The sequence below is a fragment of the Geotrypetes seraphini genome, chromosome 1, assembly GCF_902459505.1.
Source record: "Geotrypetes seraphini chromosome 1, aGeoSer1.1, whole genome shotgun sequence".
Taxonomy (NCBI): domain Eukaryota; kingdom Metazoa; phylum Chordata; class Amphibia; order Gymnophiona; family Dermophiidae; genus Geotrypetes; species Geotrypetes seraphini.
In genome coordinates this window covers 494,963,996-494,982,255 of record NC_047084.1, presented here as the reverse complement: position 1 = coordinate 494,982,255, position 18,260 = coordinate 494,963,996, and the positions used below count along the sequence as shown (strand labels likewise).

General features: G+C 41.9%; 1 protein-coding gene across 5 annotated transcripts in view; it reads right to left on the bottom strand.

Annotated features, from left to right (window-relative positions):
• The window catches only part of CEP78 (centrosomal protein 78), a 160,466-nt gene that overhangs the window by 18,084 nt on the left and 124,122 nt on the right, over positions 1–18,260 (bottom strand). For 4 of the 5 annotated variants that reach the window (XM_033927115.1, XM_033927098.1, XM_033927106.1 and 1 more), the window contains 2 exons: positions 14,705–14,851; positions 5,212–5,289 (listed from right to left, as the gene is read on the bottom strand). In XM_033927115.1, the coding sequence (XP_033783006.1) occupies positions 5,212–5,289; positions 14,705–14,851 (225 nt within the window). The remainder of the gene's footprint in view (positions 1–5,211; positions 5,290–14,704; positions 14,852–18,260) is intronic. The other variant, XM_033927124.1, reaches the window with a different exon arrangement.

The following is an 18,260-nucleotide window of genomic DNA, read 5'->3' as shown; positions in this document are numbered from 1 at the left end:
ACCAAACAGCCAACTACAGACCCATTGCCTCTATTCCACTCTATGTCAAAATAATAGAAGGACTAGTTGCCAAATTCCTCTCCAATTACCTAGAAAACCATAACATACTCCATCCCACACAATCCAGCTTCAGAAACAACTTCAGCACGGAAACACTACTTGGACACAGCCAGACAACATCTCAGCACAGGAAAAAAAATGATGCTCATACAACTAGACCTTACCGCTGCATTCGACTTGGTGGACCATAACATTCTACTACAAATCCTGGATACAATAGGTATCACAGATAAAGTATACACATAGTTTGAAGGATTCCTTAAATCAAGAACCTATAGAGTAAAATCAGACAAACAAAAATCTGAACCTTGGTCAAACCCCTGCGGAGTTCCCCAAGGATCCCCTCTATCCCCGACTCTCTTCAATCTCTCTACAGCCTCCCTCAGCTCTCACCTGGACAAACAAGGCATAGCCTCCTACAGCTATGCCGATGACATTACCATTCTCATACCCTTCAATCAACCTGAACTCTCCATGACAAACACATTACACCAAACACTAAAATCAATAGCAACCTGGATGAAAGATCACAAACTGAAATTGAACCCAGATAAAACTAAATTCATTCTCCTAGAAAACAACAAAATACCAACCATAACCAACATTGAAATCAACGCAATCAACTACCCCATACAAACCACCCTAAAACGGCTAGGAATAACTATTGACAGATGCTGCACTATGCAACCGCAAATCAATAAAACAATACAAAAGTCATTCTTAGTCATGAGAAACTTAAGACAAGTTCAGAAATTCTTCGAGAAAACTCAATTCCAGCTCATAGTTCAGTCCTTAATACTAGGCCTACTTGACTACTGTAATATCCTCTACCTCCCATGCCCTACAACCATAACAAAACAACTACAAACTATCCAAAACACAGCACTAAGATTCATCTACTCATTAAAGAAACATGATCACATTACAGAAGCATATCTCCAATTGCACTGGCTTCCGATCCCAGCAAGAATACAATTTAAATTCTACTGCCTACTATTTAAGACTTTATACGGAGACAGTCCAAACTACCTGAATAACCACCTCATCCACAACACCGCAACCAGACATAGGAAAACTCACACCCCATTCTCATACTCCCCAATTAAGGAGGTCAAACGGAAAACAACTATATGATGGCCTCCTGGCCACTCAAGCAGCCAAACTAGACAACCAAATCGCCAATCTACTGACGGCATCCCTCGACTACAAGACTTTTAGAAAAGAAATAAAGACTATATACAGTGGTGCCTCGCATAACGGACGCCTCGTACAGCGAACGCTGCGCATAACGAACTTTTTGTCTTGCTCCCTATAACGAACTTCGTTTCACACAACGAAGTCGCCCGAGGGGCCCGGGGGGGGGCGGAACTACTCTCGCCGAAGCCGGGAACAGCAGCACCCTCCTGTCTGAATGCAGTGTTCCATCATCTCCCTCCACCTTACCTTAGATGCCGAGTTTTCCGGCTTTCTTTTTCGGCCAGCCACACACTTTCAAAGAGCAGCACATGCGCGCATGCTCTGTTGTTCAATCTTCTCCTCTGACGCAACCGGAAACCGGAAGTTGCAGGAGAAGAGAACATTGATCAACTTCAGCAGCTGCGCGTGCACAGCTTTTTGAAAGCGTGCGGCTGGGTGAAAAAGAAAGCTGGCAAACTCTGCATATAAGGTGAGGTGGAGGGAGGGAAATGTAGGGCTGCAGAACGAATTATTTTCTTTTACATGTATTCTTATGGGAAAACAGGGCTGCAGAACGAATTATTTTCTTTTACATGTATTCTTATGGGAAAACGCGTTTCACACAACGAACGTTTCACATAACAAACTTGCTCCTGGAACGGATTAAGTTCGTTGTGTGAGGCACCACTGTACTCTTCAAGAAAACTCTGAAAAAAGAAATAATACCGCAAGTCTTAAACTCCACCTCTCACTAAAGCCAACTACCCCAAACAAATAACCTTATCCATTTCTTACTCTTTTTGAAAATGACCAATTTTTTTTTTTTTTTTTGTAAGTTCTTGTTGTAATACATCTTGGATAATTCTTTTGTAATCCGCCTTAAACTGCAAGGTAATGGCGGAATAGAAATCCCTAATGTAATGTAATATCCAATCTATAATTGGCTAACACTCTTAATCCCTTGGGGAGAATGTTTGGACTTAATTAAGGATTAACTGTTAAAGAAAAATTGAGATAATGGACATCAGTATGGACCTATTACTTACAAAAGAGAGGCTGTGGGCTCGGGCAGTAATTCATAGATGACCAGCACCAGACCATAAGTCTAAATAAGAACTGCCCCATACATCATTTGGTCCAGTTTAGTGCAATTAATTTAATCAAGATAATATATGTCACAAGCAAACATTCGCATCAGGGATAAGGAAAATAAAAGTGTGAAGTGCTCACATAAAAATTGTTCAAAAATGATTCAATGGAAAGTGTTGTGCTGAACTGAGTCTCATTGAGATTTCATAGTATCACTCGATGGTTGATTTTCAAAGTGCATTAGAATACTAAAAAAGTTCATAGAAAAGTTAGTATTTGAAGTAAAAGTCCATAAAGTCACTAATAAATAGTTGGCTGAATCCTATTGAAAATTCATGCTGCCACATAACAGTTCATATTGCCACTCAATTCATGGAAAAATTCATGCAAAAATGTTTTTCACTAATAAGTACTTAGCTGAATCTTGTTGAAAGCTTGTGCTGCCATACAATAGTTCATATCACCACTTGACAGAGCTCAGTTTCAACACCTTCATCAGGAGTGGAGATTAAAGTACTAATGCAATAAATCGCCAAAGGAACAATGAATGTCCTGACAAGGCAGCAGGAACTACTTAAACCGGTCAGCGCAATCCTCCATAGCGTGGCGCAATCAAACCTGCACTTGTAAAAGAAGGGGTGATCTCCTGGGCCCGTATCGGAAGATCTGCTGGCGACCTTCATCACGTAATCCCACCATGCGGGATTCTCCCAGAGTGTGTGGTCGCTGGACATTTTGCTGGATTCACATTATTCTGCAAGGCCTTCAGATGGCATTGTACATCCAATGGTTTTTTTAGTTCGCCGGATAGTAGCGGTAATGGGTCAGGCGGAGGCGTGGCATCCGGCTGCGTGGCTCCCGATCACACATGAGCTGCTGGTGCGCTTATTGGAAGCACTGCTAAGGGTGGTAAGGCCACCTTTTCACTGGCTTTTTTCGGAGCCCTGCGAGTTGGGGAACTTTTGGTGCACTCGGCAGATATGTGAGGACTTTTGGGACTTTTACTTCAAATACTAACTTTTCTATGAACTTTTTTAGTATTCTAATGCACTTTGAAAATCTACCATCAAGTGATACTATGAAATCTCAATGAGACTCAGTTCAGCACAACACTTTCCATTGAATCATTTTAGAACAATTTTTATGTGAGCACTTCACACTTTCACAATTGTGACACATATTGATTTTGGGAGTTTATTAAGCTTTTATTTTCCTTGTCCCTGATGCAAATGTTTGCTTGTGACATATATTATCTTGATTAAATTAATTGCACTAAACTGGACCAAATGATGTATGGGGCAGTTCTTATTTAGACTTATGGTCTGGTGCTGGTCATCTATGAGTTACTGCCCGAGCCCACAGCTTCTCGTTTGTAAGTAATGGGCCCATACTGATGTCCATTATCTCAATTTTTATTTAACAGTTAATCCTTAATTAAGTCCAAACATTCTCCCCAAGGGATTAAGAGTGTTAGCCAATTATAGATTGGATACGAGATTCTAGATGTGTCATGAGAGATTCCAGAATTTTACTTTATTTTTAAAAATTCCCTTCATAAGTATACACTACAATAGACAACATGTATGTAGCATACACAAGATTCTATCGATGTTATGAGCATCTGCTTGCATACGGATACAACTGCCCAGACAACCATCATTCTTTGATGTGACTGGTCCTTAAAATCTAAAAGTAATTTCCCCCCCCCTTCTTATGAAGCCGCATTAGGCTTTTTTAAAAATCACCGGTTAATGATCTACTTATTTTTGCAAACTTGAATTTCCAGTTCCGACAAAAATTAAATCAAAAAAAGAGAATGACTGCAGATGTTGGATGATGAAATGCATGTTTGCTTGTCGACTATCAAGCTACATTTTGAATTAATTTGCACTCAAAAACAAGCTCATCCATCGCTTTGATTAGCGATTCTATTCTATCTACTTTAGTTTCACTGTTTTTACAATTTCCCATACATAGCTTAAAAAACTTTAAATAAATATCTCTCAAATTTAATTTTTTGTTGGTTTTGCAATTTTATAATTTCAGTTATAACGTGCCGCAAAAAACATTTGCTCTGTTTAGGGCTCCTTTTACTAAGGTGTGCTTGTATTTTTAGCGCACGCACAAGATTAGCGTGCGCTAGCTGAAAAATTACCGCCTGCTTAACCCTTTCAGGACCAAGGGACATATTTGTCCCATAACTTTAAAATCCTATAAATTTTGATTGGGATAGTCTACAGTTCTAAATTTGATATGTACGGATTCCATATGATACTGCCTTTATGTAAACAAACTGGTTCCGACATTCATTCATTAGCGTCGTTGCCAGATTGACGAGAAGATTCACTTGCCACACTGTCCATAAGCCAGAAGTGTGATTTTTTAAAAAAAAAATAATGATATTTCACAAAAAAAATCAATTTTTTGGCATCTGCAAGCCCTTTTTACCATAAAAATGTCGTCAAAACCACAAAAATTGGCCTACGATCCTTATGGTCCTGAAAGGGTTAAAAGGAGGCACTAGCAGCTAGCGCGCGCTAAAACCGCTAGCACGCCTTTGTAAAAAAAAATAAAAAAAAAAAAGTTTGAGACACACTGATCTAGAATTTTGGCTCAAATCTCCCTATGCAAGCAAAAAAAATAAAACCATGCCCAGATGTAAATAGAAATATTGATATTTTCAAAATGAAGCTTTAGGCATGCAAGATGGTGTAGTATTAGCCATGTCCAATTTCAGTTTTGTCCAAGTTGCTGAGAGAGTGATATAGAAATAAATGAAATTGAATTACCTATTTAACACTTAGCCCCCCCCAAAAAAAAACAAACAAACCCTTGTGTCAAACACATAAAGGGTGATTAATATTAAGATATTTGCAAATACATTACCTCAATTATATGATTTTCAGATTTTATCCTTGCTCTTCTCTCCTCATTTAATTTTAGTTCACTTTTCTTCAGTTCCACCTGTTCATTAATACCACAGTTTATCACATACTGCCCTTTGCAATAAACACCAAGACAGAAACACAGCCCTTATTTTATAACTACTTAGGATAGTATTTCAGTGAAGGTTTACATTGAAATGACACTATTACACAGAATCTTTGATAAAGAACTAGACTTTCTCATGTATCCACAAGACAGATAGAGCAAAGTAGATTATGAGCCTGGGGGCACCCTTTCTGAACACCCAACTTTAAAATGTCGCAATACAAGGAAAACAGACTCTGGATTTTTGGATGTCCTCATCAAATTCAAAACAATCAAAAATTTCTTTAGCTTTACAAACCTTTAATAATTAAAAAAATGTATTGCTTTTATTATGCAATAGCAAAATTATAGTAACATAGTAAATGATACCTGAACGGTTCATCCAATCTACCCAACATATACCGTTTCCCCCAAAATAAGACCTATCCCGAAAATAAGCCCTAGCATGATTTTTAAAGATGCTCTTAATATAAGCCCTACCCCAAAAATATAGAAACACAAAGGCAGATAAAGGTCAAATTGCCTATCTAGTCTGCCCATCCGCAGTAACCATTATCTCTTTCTCTCTCTCCGAGAGATCCCATGTGCCCTAGTTAAGATCGACTCCCAAAGCCACCTCCCCCCCCCCGAATGTCCCCAACACTCCCTAACTTCATCCCCGACACTAGTGCTGCCTGATTTGCTGAAAAAAATCAGACTCATCGATTCAGCAACTCCCACCCCTGCTGCTTTAGGAGGCCTCGGAGCAGAGATATGTCAGTCTCATGCTGGGAGGGTCAGTGGGGGTTCTGCTGCACAAGGGGATGGGTGAGAGGGAAGGAATGATGCTGCACAAGGGAGGGGGAGAAATGAAAGAGGAAGAATTGGGGTAGACAAGAGGATGGGAGAGATGATTGTTGTACATGAAAAAAAAAATGACATCCCCAAAAATAAGCCCTAGTGCATTTTTTGGACCCAAAATTAATATAAGACACTGTATTATTTTGGGGGAAACACAATAGTAAAGCAGTGTTTCTCAACTTGGTCCTGGAGTATCCCCTTGCCAGTCAGGTTTTTAAGGATAGCCACAAAGTCAGCATATTCTCACATGTGGGACTCCCTAGCTTAGTACAATGGGATGCAGGTAAGAAAATTAATTCAGTACTAGTGCTTGGCCGAAATGACCATCTCATCTGGAATAGGATTCTAGACAGTAGTGAGATGTGAATGTTTGAATTGAGGACCAAGTAGCTACTTTGCAAATTTCAGCAATGGGAGCGGAATGTAAGAAATATATTAAGGCTGCCATAGCTCAAACCTTATGGGCTGGAATGTGTCTCTAGAGCTGCAGCCCGGCCTGAACATAGCAGAAGGAAATACAGGCTGCATGTGGAGTTCTCTCGGGGACAGGCAGGTCCAATCTGTTAGGATGAAAAGAGATGAACAGTTGAGATGAAGTCCTGTGTGGCTAAGTCCTTTGAATGTAGTGGTAAGCCAAGGCATGCTTACAGTCTAAAGTCTATAGAGCTGTTTCTCCAGGATGAGAAAGAGGCTTTGGGAAGAAAACAAAGCACAACAAGTTAATTTGGGTGAAATTCCATGACTACTTTTGGGAGCAAATTAGGATGAGTCCTGAGAACTACCTTGTCATGATGAAATACTGTGAACTGTGGGTCAAAAATTAATACTTGAAGGTTACTCACTCGAGCAGAAGTGATGGAAAGTGGAAAGCAGAAGTGAGAAACTTAAAAGATGAGTAGATGCCATTTGATCAAATGGTGGTTTGATCAATCTGCCCAAAAATACATTAAGATCTCAGTTAGCTGAAGGTGGCTTAAGTGGAGGTTTGGAGTTGAAAAGTTCTTTCATAAACCTTGAAATAAGCAGATAAAATGGCCAGAGATTTATTGGAAAAGCACAAATAGAACCGAGGTGAACTCTGACCAAAGTGGTTTCCAGACCAGAATTGGATAAATGGAGAAGATAATCCAACACTGAAGGTAGAAAAGAGGAGGAAACATCTTGGTGATGGAGAGTACACCACGAATGGAAAAAAATTTGTAAAAGAATTGAATCCCTGACACTCAGCTGAAATAGAAAGGAAACCCCAAGGTTGTCTGGGCCATCGAGGAGCTATGAGGATCATGGTGGCAGATTGTTGTTTGTGATGAACATTGTCAAGATCAGAGAAATTGGTGAAAACGCATTCAGGAACTTGTGCGTCCAAGCCAGAAGAAATGCATCTGCTTCTAGAGGAGAATATTAGTAACTTGCAGTTGTTGGGAGACGCAAACGGGTTTTTTAGGGAAGTCCCCCAAAGGGAGAAAATGGGATGTACATCTCCGAAGTTGCAAGTGCACTATGTGGTCGAAGGTATCTGGTGAGATAACTGGCGAGAGCAATCTATTGTCCATGTACATATAGGGCTTTGAGAACAAGTTTCAAGGAATTGCCCAATTTTAAATATCTTCTGTTTCAGACCCAGAGGAAGAGATTCTCTGTCTCCTTGTTTGTTTATATAGTACATGGCTACTGATTGTCTGTTCGAACAAGGAGGACTTGGTTGGAAAGACTCTATGAAAAGGTCTTTATAGCATTTGGAATTTGCAGCTCTACCTGCCTTGATGTACAGCATCTATGCTTCAATGAAGAGGATCAATTTCTTAATGGAGAGCATAATCTAGATGGAGAATGCCAAACCTTAAATGTTTTGAGAGCATTGCAGATCGCCTGCAGCTGTAATGGGTGGATGTGAAGTGTATTCTCTCGAGTAGATCACCTTCCCCAAGTTGTGAGGCTATCCAGGTGAGCTCTCCAATCATATATAGACAAATCTGCCAAGAATACTTTCTAATGAGGAGGTATGTGAAAAAGTAGACAAGAGGTTGGTCGAGACCATCCACTATTGGAGAAAGTTGACATTGATCCATTGGGATAAGGAATCCCTGAGGCCACTGAGACGCCAGTATGCACTGATCTGATCTGAGATGAAGACGAGCAATGGTGGTTACCAGAATTATGGATGGCATGAGATCTTTGAAACTCAGCAGTTGTCTTACTGAGATGGTTGGCAGATTGGACACATGACTGCAAAGTTGAAGCCAGGTGTTTTGTGCAGGAAAACTCTTAAGAGAAGTGGATGTAGAGATCCCAGGGACAGTATGCAAACTTTTCTCTTACTAGATATTTGTTGATGATTTGGGGGTCGAGTATAGCATGAACACCTCCCATCTACGTTGGAATTAGGAAATACCTGGAGTAGAACCCTTAATTTTTCTGGGAAGGGGTTACTACGTCTATGACATTTAGTTGAAGTAGAACTTCAATTTCCTGAAGAAAGGGGACATCTGTTGAGATATGAAAAAGGACTCTCCTGGAGGATATCTAATGGAACAGAAGTAAAATGGAGAAAGTAACCCTCCTGAACTATTTTGAGGACCCAGGTGACTGTGGTGAGGAGAGCCCAGCAATGACAATAAGACAGAAGTCTTCCTCCAATGGGTTGATAGAGGTATTTTGGTTATGCTGTCTAGGAACACGCTAAAAAACAGCGAAGTTGGCTTCTAAGTAGCCGAAGCCTGAGGGGCTTCTATGCTCTCTGCTTCTTCTGTGGTGCGGGCTTGGAAGAAGAGGATATGGCTGGATAACGCCTCTTGAAGACACAGGGAGCAGGCCTGGAAGTGGACTTGAAAGCCAAGCTTTAGTCCGAGATCCAGTTTAAGCCGACCAGCTCTGTTGATGCCGGGTAAGTCTGTATGTGGCATCATCTACTTTGTCCCTGAAAAACTTCACCAAGACAGGGAATGTTTGCCAAATGATCCTGAAGATTAATATTCATAACAGCGAGACATCTCATCGCAATGGACATAGACTAAGTCTAACACAACTTTTTCGCTTTGTGAAGAATGAAAAACTGAGGAACCCTGAGCTGGCATCAAGCAGAAAGGCAGTTGCACATGTGCAGTACAGGCAGTCTCAAAGCTTCCAAAAGCTTAAAGTAACATTACACTTTTGCACCGTCCGTACCGGATGATGTCACCCCACATGCGAGAATATGCTGCATGCTTGTCCTAGTATAAATGGAAGACTAGGTTCTTACCTCAATAATCTTCTTTCCGTTATAAGACACAGGATTCTGTACTGAAGCTGTTCTCCTCCTCTAGTCGTGAACTTTGCAGAAGGGTGTCACTCATATCTTTCAACTCCTCTCTTTTACCAGTAGAGAATCCCTCTTCAGTTAGTACCATAGCGATCGAACTCCACTAAACAGAAGAAAAGAGAAGGAGAGGGTCACTTTTGGTTTCACCTCCAGCCTCTGTAGAATTCTGTCCTGTGTAGCCAATCCCATAGGGTGAAAAATAGGCAAATGAATCTCTTGGTTGACATGCAAAGCTGAAACCACCGTCGGAAGAAAGGAAAGTACCATCCCATGAAACACCAACCTCTATAAACTAGAGGAAAGGTTATCTGCAAGAGAGAACCTGGAATTCCGAGATTCGCCTCCCAGAGACTAAGGTCCAGAAGAGATGCATTTTGCAGAGCTTTGGATGAGGATTGAGAAAGGTTCTTCAAAACAATATTAGGGTTCCAAGATGGGAAAGAATGGTGGAACAGAGAATGCAATCTAAGCAACCCATTCAAAAACCGAGTGACATTTGGATAAGAAGCCAGCAACCGCCTACCACCTCTAGCCCGAAAGCATGGGTGGGAGAGGCCTGCCACCTACACTTTGAAGGATGCCATGAGGAATAATTAAAGGGAAAAGATGGAGAAAAGACCTGTATCGGTGAAGATCCTAAGACCTCCATGAAACTGGAGGTGAAGATAAATCCCTGTGAACCCTCAAATCAAATTGACAATGGCATGATCCTGATATATTAAGCTTATTCACACTAAATAAGCAACTAGAAGATCATATTTCTCTATATATCTTTCACTCTGTCAGCATAAGCAGATTTCATGAGAAGTTCAACTTTAACCCAGAAACTGATAAACATCTGCTGACAATGACAAACATTTAGTTTGTGAAAAAGGAAATTAACACATAACTCCAAGTCAAGCTAATTTACCAGAAACTATATCAACCACAAGGGTAAGAACTCAGGAATAGGGAAGGCTCGTTCTCAGAAATTATTGACCTTGGTACTGAAAGGGCATATGTCAGGGAAATTAGGAAAGCTGGATTTAGCAATAGGATATCATGCTTCAAAATGACTCAGAAAGTATGTGTTGACCAATTAATGAAAATAATAATTACAAATATCCAATAGAAATAAAGGATGTAGATTGAACTAACATGGTCCTAGGTTGTTAAAAATGTATAAAAGGTCAGTGTTACCAATGTATAGGCAGAACAGACACCAGGTATACAGAAGACTGGCATTCTGTATATGTTCTGTTAATTCAATTGGCTAAGACTTATCCTTTGTAAGCTATTATTGATTACTAATAAATATATACAATATACAGCTAATTGGGGTCACTGATCGATGGAGGTTTCACAGCATTTCCAGTCACCACTACGTGGTTTGTTTGGGGTTTTTTTAGCCTTGCTCACAAACATGCCAAGATTACAGGCTCTTCCTGTTCCTTGGCGCACCATAACTGGAAAGTCTTCCAGGTCTTAGTGTAAGCTACAAACGTCAGAAGTTTCTTTGCTCTAAGTATAGTTGCAATGACTACCTCCGAGTAACCCTTATGTGTTAGGGCTGTGTGCTCAAGAGCCATGCCGTAAGACCACAGTGCTCTGGATTCTCCATGGGGACTGGGTCCTGACTGAGGAGCCCTGGATGAAATGACACCTGTCTCTTTGAAGCCGCACTAGATCTGTATACCAAGGCCAACGAAGCCAAACTGGAGCCACCAGTATTAGCAGACTCTGGTGCCTCATGATTCTGTGGATGATCTTGGCCACCATGGCCCATGGTGGAAACACAGAGGAGATTCTCTGTGGGTAGGGCTGAACCAGGGTGTCCATCCCTGCACTTCCTGGTTCGGTTCTTCAACTGTAGAAGCAGATCGCCTTCACGATCATGGCTGAGGTCATGAGCTCCATCTTTCCTAGTACTACACAATGAAGTACTACACAATGAAGATGAATGCTCTTTGGGACAGGGACCACTCCCCTGGATCCAGAGTCTGATAAAATCAGACTAGAAATTCTCTATTCATGCCACGAGGGCCATGGAGAGTTCCCTCCTAGTGCCTCCCTAACTGTTCACATAAGCTACCACAGTGGCATTGTCAAGATAATACTAGGACTGCCTTTCCTATCGGGGAAGTCAAAGTCTCCAATGCTTTCAATGCAAAATGAATGGCTGTCAGTTTCAGACAATTTATTGACCACTTGTTTTTTGATAGTGTCCACTGGCCCTGGAGCGGGCAACCAAAGCAATGCCCCCTCTTCCCCCCCCCCCGGCTCAGGCTGACATCAGTGGTAAGCATCATCCATGATCTGGAGGGGCAAGTCCTTTCATAAAGAGTTCCCCTGGCTGTTCCCTGCCTCCCATGACTAGGGGAGATGCATCTTAAGAGAATGCCATTGCAGAGACCACGTGCAGAGGAGAGAATCCTGGTGTGGATGCACAAGTGCTCTCAACCAGGGAATGCCTTTCCGGGAGGCTGCCATATAGCCCAGTACCTGAAGGTAATGCCAGGCTGTAGGCGTCAGCATCGCTAAGATCTCTGCAATCTGCTTCCTGAGCTTCTGTTTGCATGGCTCAGGAAGAAAGGCATGGCCTCTCGCCATTTTGAAACAGACTCCCAGATACTCCAAGCACTGAAGTTTACTATTCAACCGAGGCCCTGGAGCAGGTCCACCACCTGTTTTATTGCATGCTTGCCTTCCTGTGTTGAAGGGGCTCTGAGTAGCCAATCGACCAGGTATAGGTGAACCTGTATGCCATCCTGTGAAGGTGAGCTGTTACTATCACCATCACGTTGGTGAAGGTGTGTGGGAACACAGCCAATCTGAAAGGTAGCACCACAAATTGGGAGTGTCTGTGGAAAATATGGAATGCAAAGATATGCCTCTATTATAACAGTGAGGCTAGGAATACCCCAGAGCCACCATCACAATGACTGATCAGACCATCTCCATGTGGAAGCGCGGAACTATCAGTACCGCATTTATGGACTTCAGAACTAGGATAGGTTTTCAGTCTTCTGTGTCTTCCTTGGGCACCATGAAGTATATGGGCTATCAGCAGGATCCCGACTTCTTCGGGAACTGGTTGTATGGTATGAAATGTCCCAGAGATATACCATCGCTCAGACCCTGGCCTCCTTTTCTAGCCATCCAACAAGGTGAGAAAACATGCTCCTGTGATCCTCTCAAATAATACCCAGGACCCAGCAGTCTGAGATCTGTTCCCATTCCCTTCAAAAAGCCGACCGTCTCTTGTCAATGTGAAGAGGCATGGCAGTTGACCTGGTATCATTGTGGCTTTCTGTTGGCTGTGCCGCCACGCAAACCTAAGGGTTGCTGATGTCTATAGTTGCCAAATCTCTCTCTGGACCCTTGGAAAGGTCTCAAGGAAGAGGAACTGGAGAACTGTGAGATCCCTGAGAGGAACGAAAAGTGCTTCTGCCCCCCCTTGAGGAATGTTGAGTTCTGCTATCTGAGAGTGATATGGGTCAGCGATCCGACATGCTAGCCATTAGGTTGTCCAAGCCTTTGCCAAAAATCCTCTGCTCATTAAAGGGTAATCCAAGTTTATTTATAATTTAATATACCAACCATCTACATGTATCTGACCAATTTACAATGTTAAAAATATTAAAATACATGTATGGGGACAAAAATTTAAACAAAATTAGGACAGACATGGACATAACTGGACATGAAAAGAGTAAGGGGTGAGGAAAGTTGATAATTACATCATAAAAATAAAAGTAAAGGAGGGTACGAGGGGAGGGGAAAAACAGCATGGAATGGAGGGTTGCTTCATAGAAGAAGTTCTTTATAACAGAATGATGCTGCAATTGAGGAGTGGTTACTATCTTGTATTGTGGAATGCGTCTTCAAATAAAAAGGTTTTGAGTAGCCTTGGAGGCTGAATCGCCTGCCCAGTGCCTGATCCAGGGCATCCGGCAGGCAGAAATGGTATATATTGATACCTTGCTCACGACTCTAATGATGTCATAAAGAGGATCTGCCACATAGTCCACTCCTTCCATAATCAAGTGGGGACAGACGTCCTCCTGCTCCATAGGACTGCGCCTCAACCTGGTGTGGCAGGCATGTGCCACAAAGGAGGCAGCCACTGCCACTTTGATTCATAAAGCTAGCACTTCCTTCAGCATCACCCCTCCCTCACTAGGAAGGGAGGTACGCATGGCCACTTGAGCTACTGCGGAATCCACCTTCAGTTTAGAAAACAGCCTTTGGAGTTCTGAAGCCATAGGGACATAGCTTTTGCCACCTTTAGGGAGCCTTCTGGAGATTCCCATTGATCAGTGACTAACGAGGTAATGTCCGGATGTACTGAAAAAAGACAGTCTGTGCTTCTGTGCTGCTCATGACAGAATACTTGCAGAAGGAAAAACTGAAGAGGGAGCTGTTTTCCACTGGTGAAAAGGAGGAGTTGAAAGATATGAGCAACACCCTTCTGTGAAGTTTGCGACTAGAGGAGGACAACAGCTTCAATACAAAATCCTATGTCTTTGCAACAGAAAGATGTGTTAAGATTTTGAAGGTCCACACCAACTGCTAGGTTTCTCTCTCCCACTTTTCTTTTTTTACTTAACATTGCACAAACAAAATATTTTAATGACTTCACAAAACTGAAAATTATAATTCTAATACGTGCATATTTGTTAACATAACCATTTGCCCATATGTGTAAAAGAGGGACAGGGTCAGTAACACAGCAGTTAAAAGAATAATTCAACCTTACAGATATATCAAACCCCATTTTTTCCCCTAAACTTACAAGTGACCCAAGCTGCAACTCTTTCAAATGAAAAAGTTGGCACATTCCTGTTCTGCAATATAAAGCATCCCCTTCTAAACAGCATCAGTAGAAGCAATTTGCTTCTTCCTTTGCTGCTTCTGTTCTGCTAATATGTAGTATGTAGAGTCAGATACCAGATAGTAAAAGGATTACATAGCAAAAACATTTCTACAATCAAATATTTTTCAACCACTGCCAACATAAATTTATGTTCTCTTAGGCTTCTGTGGCTGGCATCATGATTGTTGCAATGGTTCAGGTCTCACCACGTTTGGATGAGAACCACTGATGCTTCAGTCATCATGCTGGCTGAAATGTTGGTTCTACCTACCTAGAAGAAGCCCCAGACAACTGCAATAATCATAATATAAAGTTATTTTCCTAAAGGTAGAAGTAAAGACACTCTTATTCCATAATATGCATAGAACACAAAATACCTAAAAGCAGCACATTACCTGCAAGCGTTTATACTGCAGAGGAGAGGCACTCTCAGAAAACTTGGCATCATCAGTATTATGCACAAAGGTATCCAGACCAGTGCCACTTTCTTCTGTCTCTGAAGAGGAGCCACTTTCCACAGTTTCTTTTACAGGAGCACCTGTCTGATTACAGAATGCATATTAAAACACAACTACCTAGTTCAAACAGATGCACATTGTTCATTTAGCACACTAAATTGCATGCACAGGTTATAATTAGGTGCAAATTGATACCAACAACCCATTGCAATTATTGGTGTTAACTGACACTAATTGGCTCTAAATTATAGTTACCAATGTAACTGCACTTATGCACCATTCTATAATGTTAGCACCTACATGTTATAGCACACAACCGTGAGGGACATGGCCATGGGAGGGGCATATGTGACACAAGGGCATGCCAAGCAGTTACATGCTATGCTTTTAGAAAACTGTTAGTTACATGTGTAAATGCCAGATATAGGTGCCTGCCATAGAACTACTGTTAAATGCCTAAATGTATGCAACTGCAGACTTGTGCTAGCATTCTATAACAGCAATTAAGTGTTTCATTGCCGTTATATAATTTGTGGTTAGCGCAGACACTTGAGGTGTTCAATTTTAGGCAACATGTACTAAACATTTTTTCATAAACCAATATGGGAAATTTTAGAAATTCTACAGTTCACAGCCAGTTGGGTGGTGGAGGAACAGTGAATCATCTTTCCTATCATGAGGATATCATGCACTACTGTAATGTCTACGAACCAGTTGCTTCAAGTAAACACACGAATCTCCTACGGCCAGTGATACTCTTAAGTCCCCTCTTGTGGCCTCATGGTTCAAACTAGAGGTCTGCACAGGAACGGGGATCGCGGGAATCCACCGGGTCCTGCGGGAATCCCCCCCTAACCCACGAGACTCCCACAGGGACCCCTCTGGCCCACGGGACTCCCACGGGGAACCCCCTCTAGCCAACGAGACTCCCACGGGGAGGGAAGGCTTTGGAATCAGGGTTTGTCCATATAATATAATGGACACGTCAGCCTTAGTAAAAGAGGGGGTTTATAAGTTAATTACCTGAACAGAAAACAAAAAAAGGGTTCCACCAAAGAGATTCCACAAGGAAAACAGCAGCGCAAACACAAAAGAAACTGTGGAATTGATGATCCTGGCAGAAGTAATTGCTACTTTTTATGGGGACGGGCGGGGATGGGTGGGGACGGAGAGGATCCTAGCGGGGACGGGCGGAGATGGGTGGGATTTCTGTCCCCATGCAACTCTCTAGTTCAAACATCAAAAGGATGAAGGGTGGAAACAGAACGATTCAAAAATGCCATGAAATGACCTGCTGGATAGGAATGGGCAGCCCAAAATTTTTGGTTTCATTTCTTTTTGTGTCATTTGAGGCATGGTTCATTTTTAATTGTCTCAATCTTCCTTTTCATTTAGGGGCTGATGCCATTCATTCAGAAGAGTACATACTGCCTGTGGGGTTCATACACATTTGCAGAAGTTTATTGAACTTTACCACTGCCACAGTACCCTGCTTGTTTTCAGACGCCAGTACCTGCCTGCCTCCTACCGGAGGGGCCCAACCCAGTGCCCTGCCTGTCACCACCTATGTTCACCCAGTGACCTTATGCCACCAGTATCCACTCAATGAACAGAATGGAAATTACCTCTCTAATAATGGTCTCCTGATGGGCACTTTTGTAATTTGGGCTAACAGTTAAGCCACTTAAATCCTACATTCTTCACTTGTCAGGGCTGCTCATCCAAAGTAATCATGTCACCTCTATAGCAAAGTTATCTGTAGTAGGTGTTCCGAGGACAGCATGTATATATTCTCACATATGGGCGATGATATCCACGGAACCTGACCAGACAGTCAAAAAGTGTACTGTCACTTTAAATTTACTGCCAGACGTCGGCTCGCGGGACCTGCAGTTCAGTAACAAAAGTTAAGAAGCCATCTAGGGGAGATAGGCAGGTTGAGAGACTATAGCTGCTATCCTTGGAGAACATCTGTTACAGATGAGTAACTTTGCTTTCTCCAAGGACAAGCAGCTACATATTCTCACATATGGGACTCTCAAACTATCAGGGTCATGCCTCTAGGAAGAGGGTTATAGTAAACAAACCTGAGTCTGGTGAAACCCTATAAGGTTGTAGAGACAGTTGGCATTTAGGAAGAGAATAAGCTCTGTATAACCACTTGCCCAAACTGACTATCCCATCTGGAATGATTCTCCAAACAGTAGTGGAATTGAAGGTATGGATTAAGGACCAAGTGACTGCCTTACAAATTTAATAGGAGTAGAGCACAAATGAGCTAAATGAAATTGCCATTGCTTGGACCTTATGAGTAGTGACATAGACCTCTAGTGTCATTCCAGCCCAAGAATATATGCAGGAGATACAGTCTGCTAGCCAAGTAGAGATGGTTCTCTTAGTGACAAGAACTTCAAGTCTGTTAGGGACAAAGGAAACAAAGAGTTGAGTGGTAGTTCTACAAGGTTTGGTTTGATCCAAGTAATAAGCAAGTGCACATTTATAGTCCAAGGTGTGGAGAGCTGCCTCACCAGAGTGAGAATGCATTCTTGGGAAGAAGAAAGGCAGAATGATGGACTAGTTGAAATGAAATTCAGAAGAACCTTGGATTTGTTTGGAGAACAACCCTGTCTTGTATAGAGTAGATCCACTACCAGTGCCTGAAATTCGCTGATCCAGCATGCAGATGCAAAAGCCACAAGGAAGACCACTTTCCAAATAAGATGTTTGAATCTTTCTTGACTTCTTCTCTCAAAGGGAGATTTCATCAGAATGGAATGAATGACATTGAGGTCCCAGGCAATGGCAAGAGGCTTGAGAGGTGGCTTGATATACTAAAGACCCTTTATTAATCTGGATACCAAGGGATGTACAGACAACGGTTTCTTGTCCAATGGTGAATGAAAGGCACTGACACTGAGATGAACATGTACTGAAGTAGTCTTGAGCCCATAACTGGAAAAGTGAAAGAGATAATTCAGAATTGATGGCATAGGACAAGTGATAGGATCTAGTGAGTGGAGATGATAGTGAAGCGAGTCAATCTGCATTTTGTAGCAATACTGTGTAAGTGGTTTCTGAAAGCTTCAATGATAGCCAACACTGGTGCAGATAGGGCAAAAGCATCTACTCACTGGAAGAGAGATACCATGCTGTGCGTTCTAATGAGCATCGATTCGGATGGAGGAAAGAGCCTTCGCTCTGTGTGAGTAAGGTTGGAAACAACTGCAGTGTAATGGATTACTGTACACTGAGCTGTAGAAAGAAAGGAAACCATGGTTGACAAAACCAACAGGGCACGATGAGATCTTGATGAAGTTTGAGTACAGCTTTCCTGATGAGAGGTATTGGAGGAACTTCTCTTGCCAGTCTAGAAGAAAAGCATTGAACTGCAGTCAATTGGGAGTGTAGAGTCTGAAGCGGTATAGCAGAAGCTTGTGGGTATAGAAGGAAGCAAAAGAGATCTATCTTGGGTTCCTCAGTCTGATAATATCTG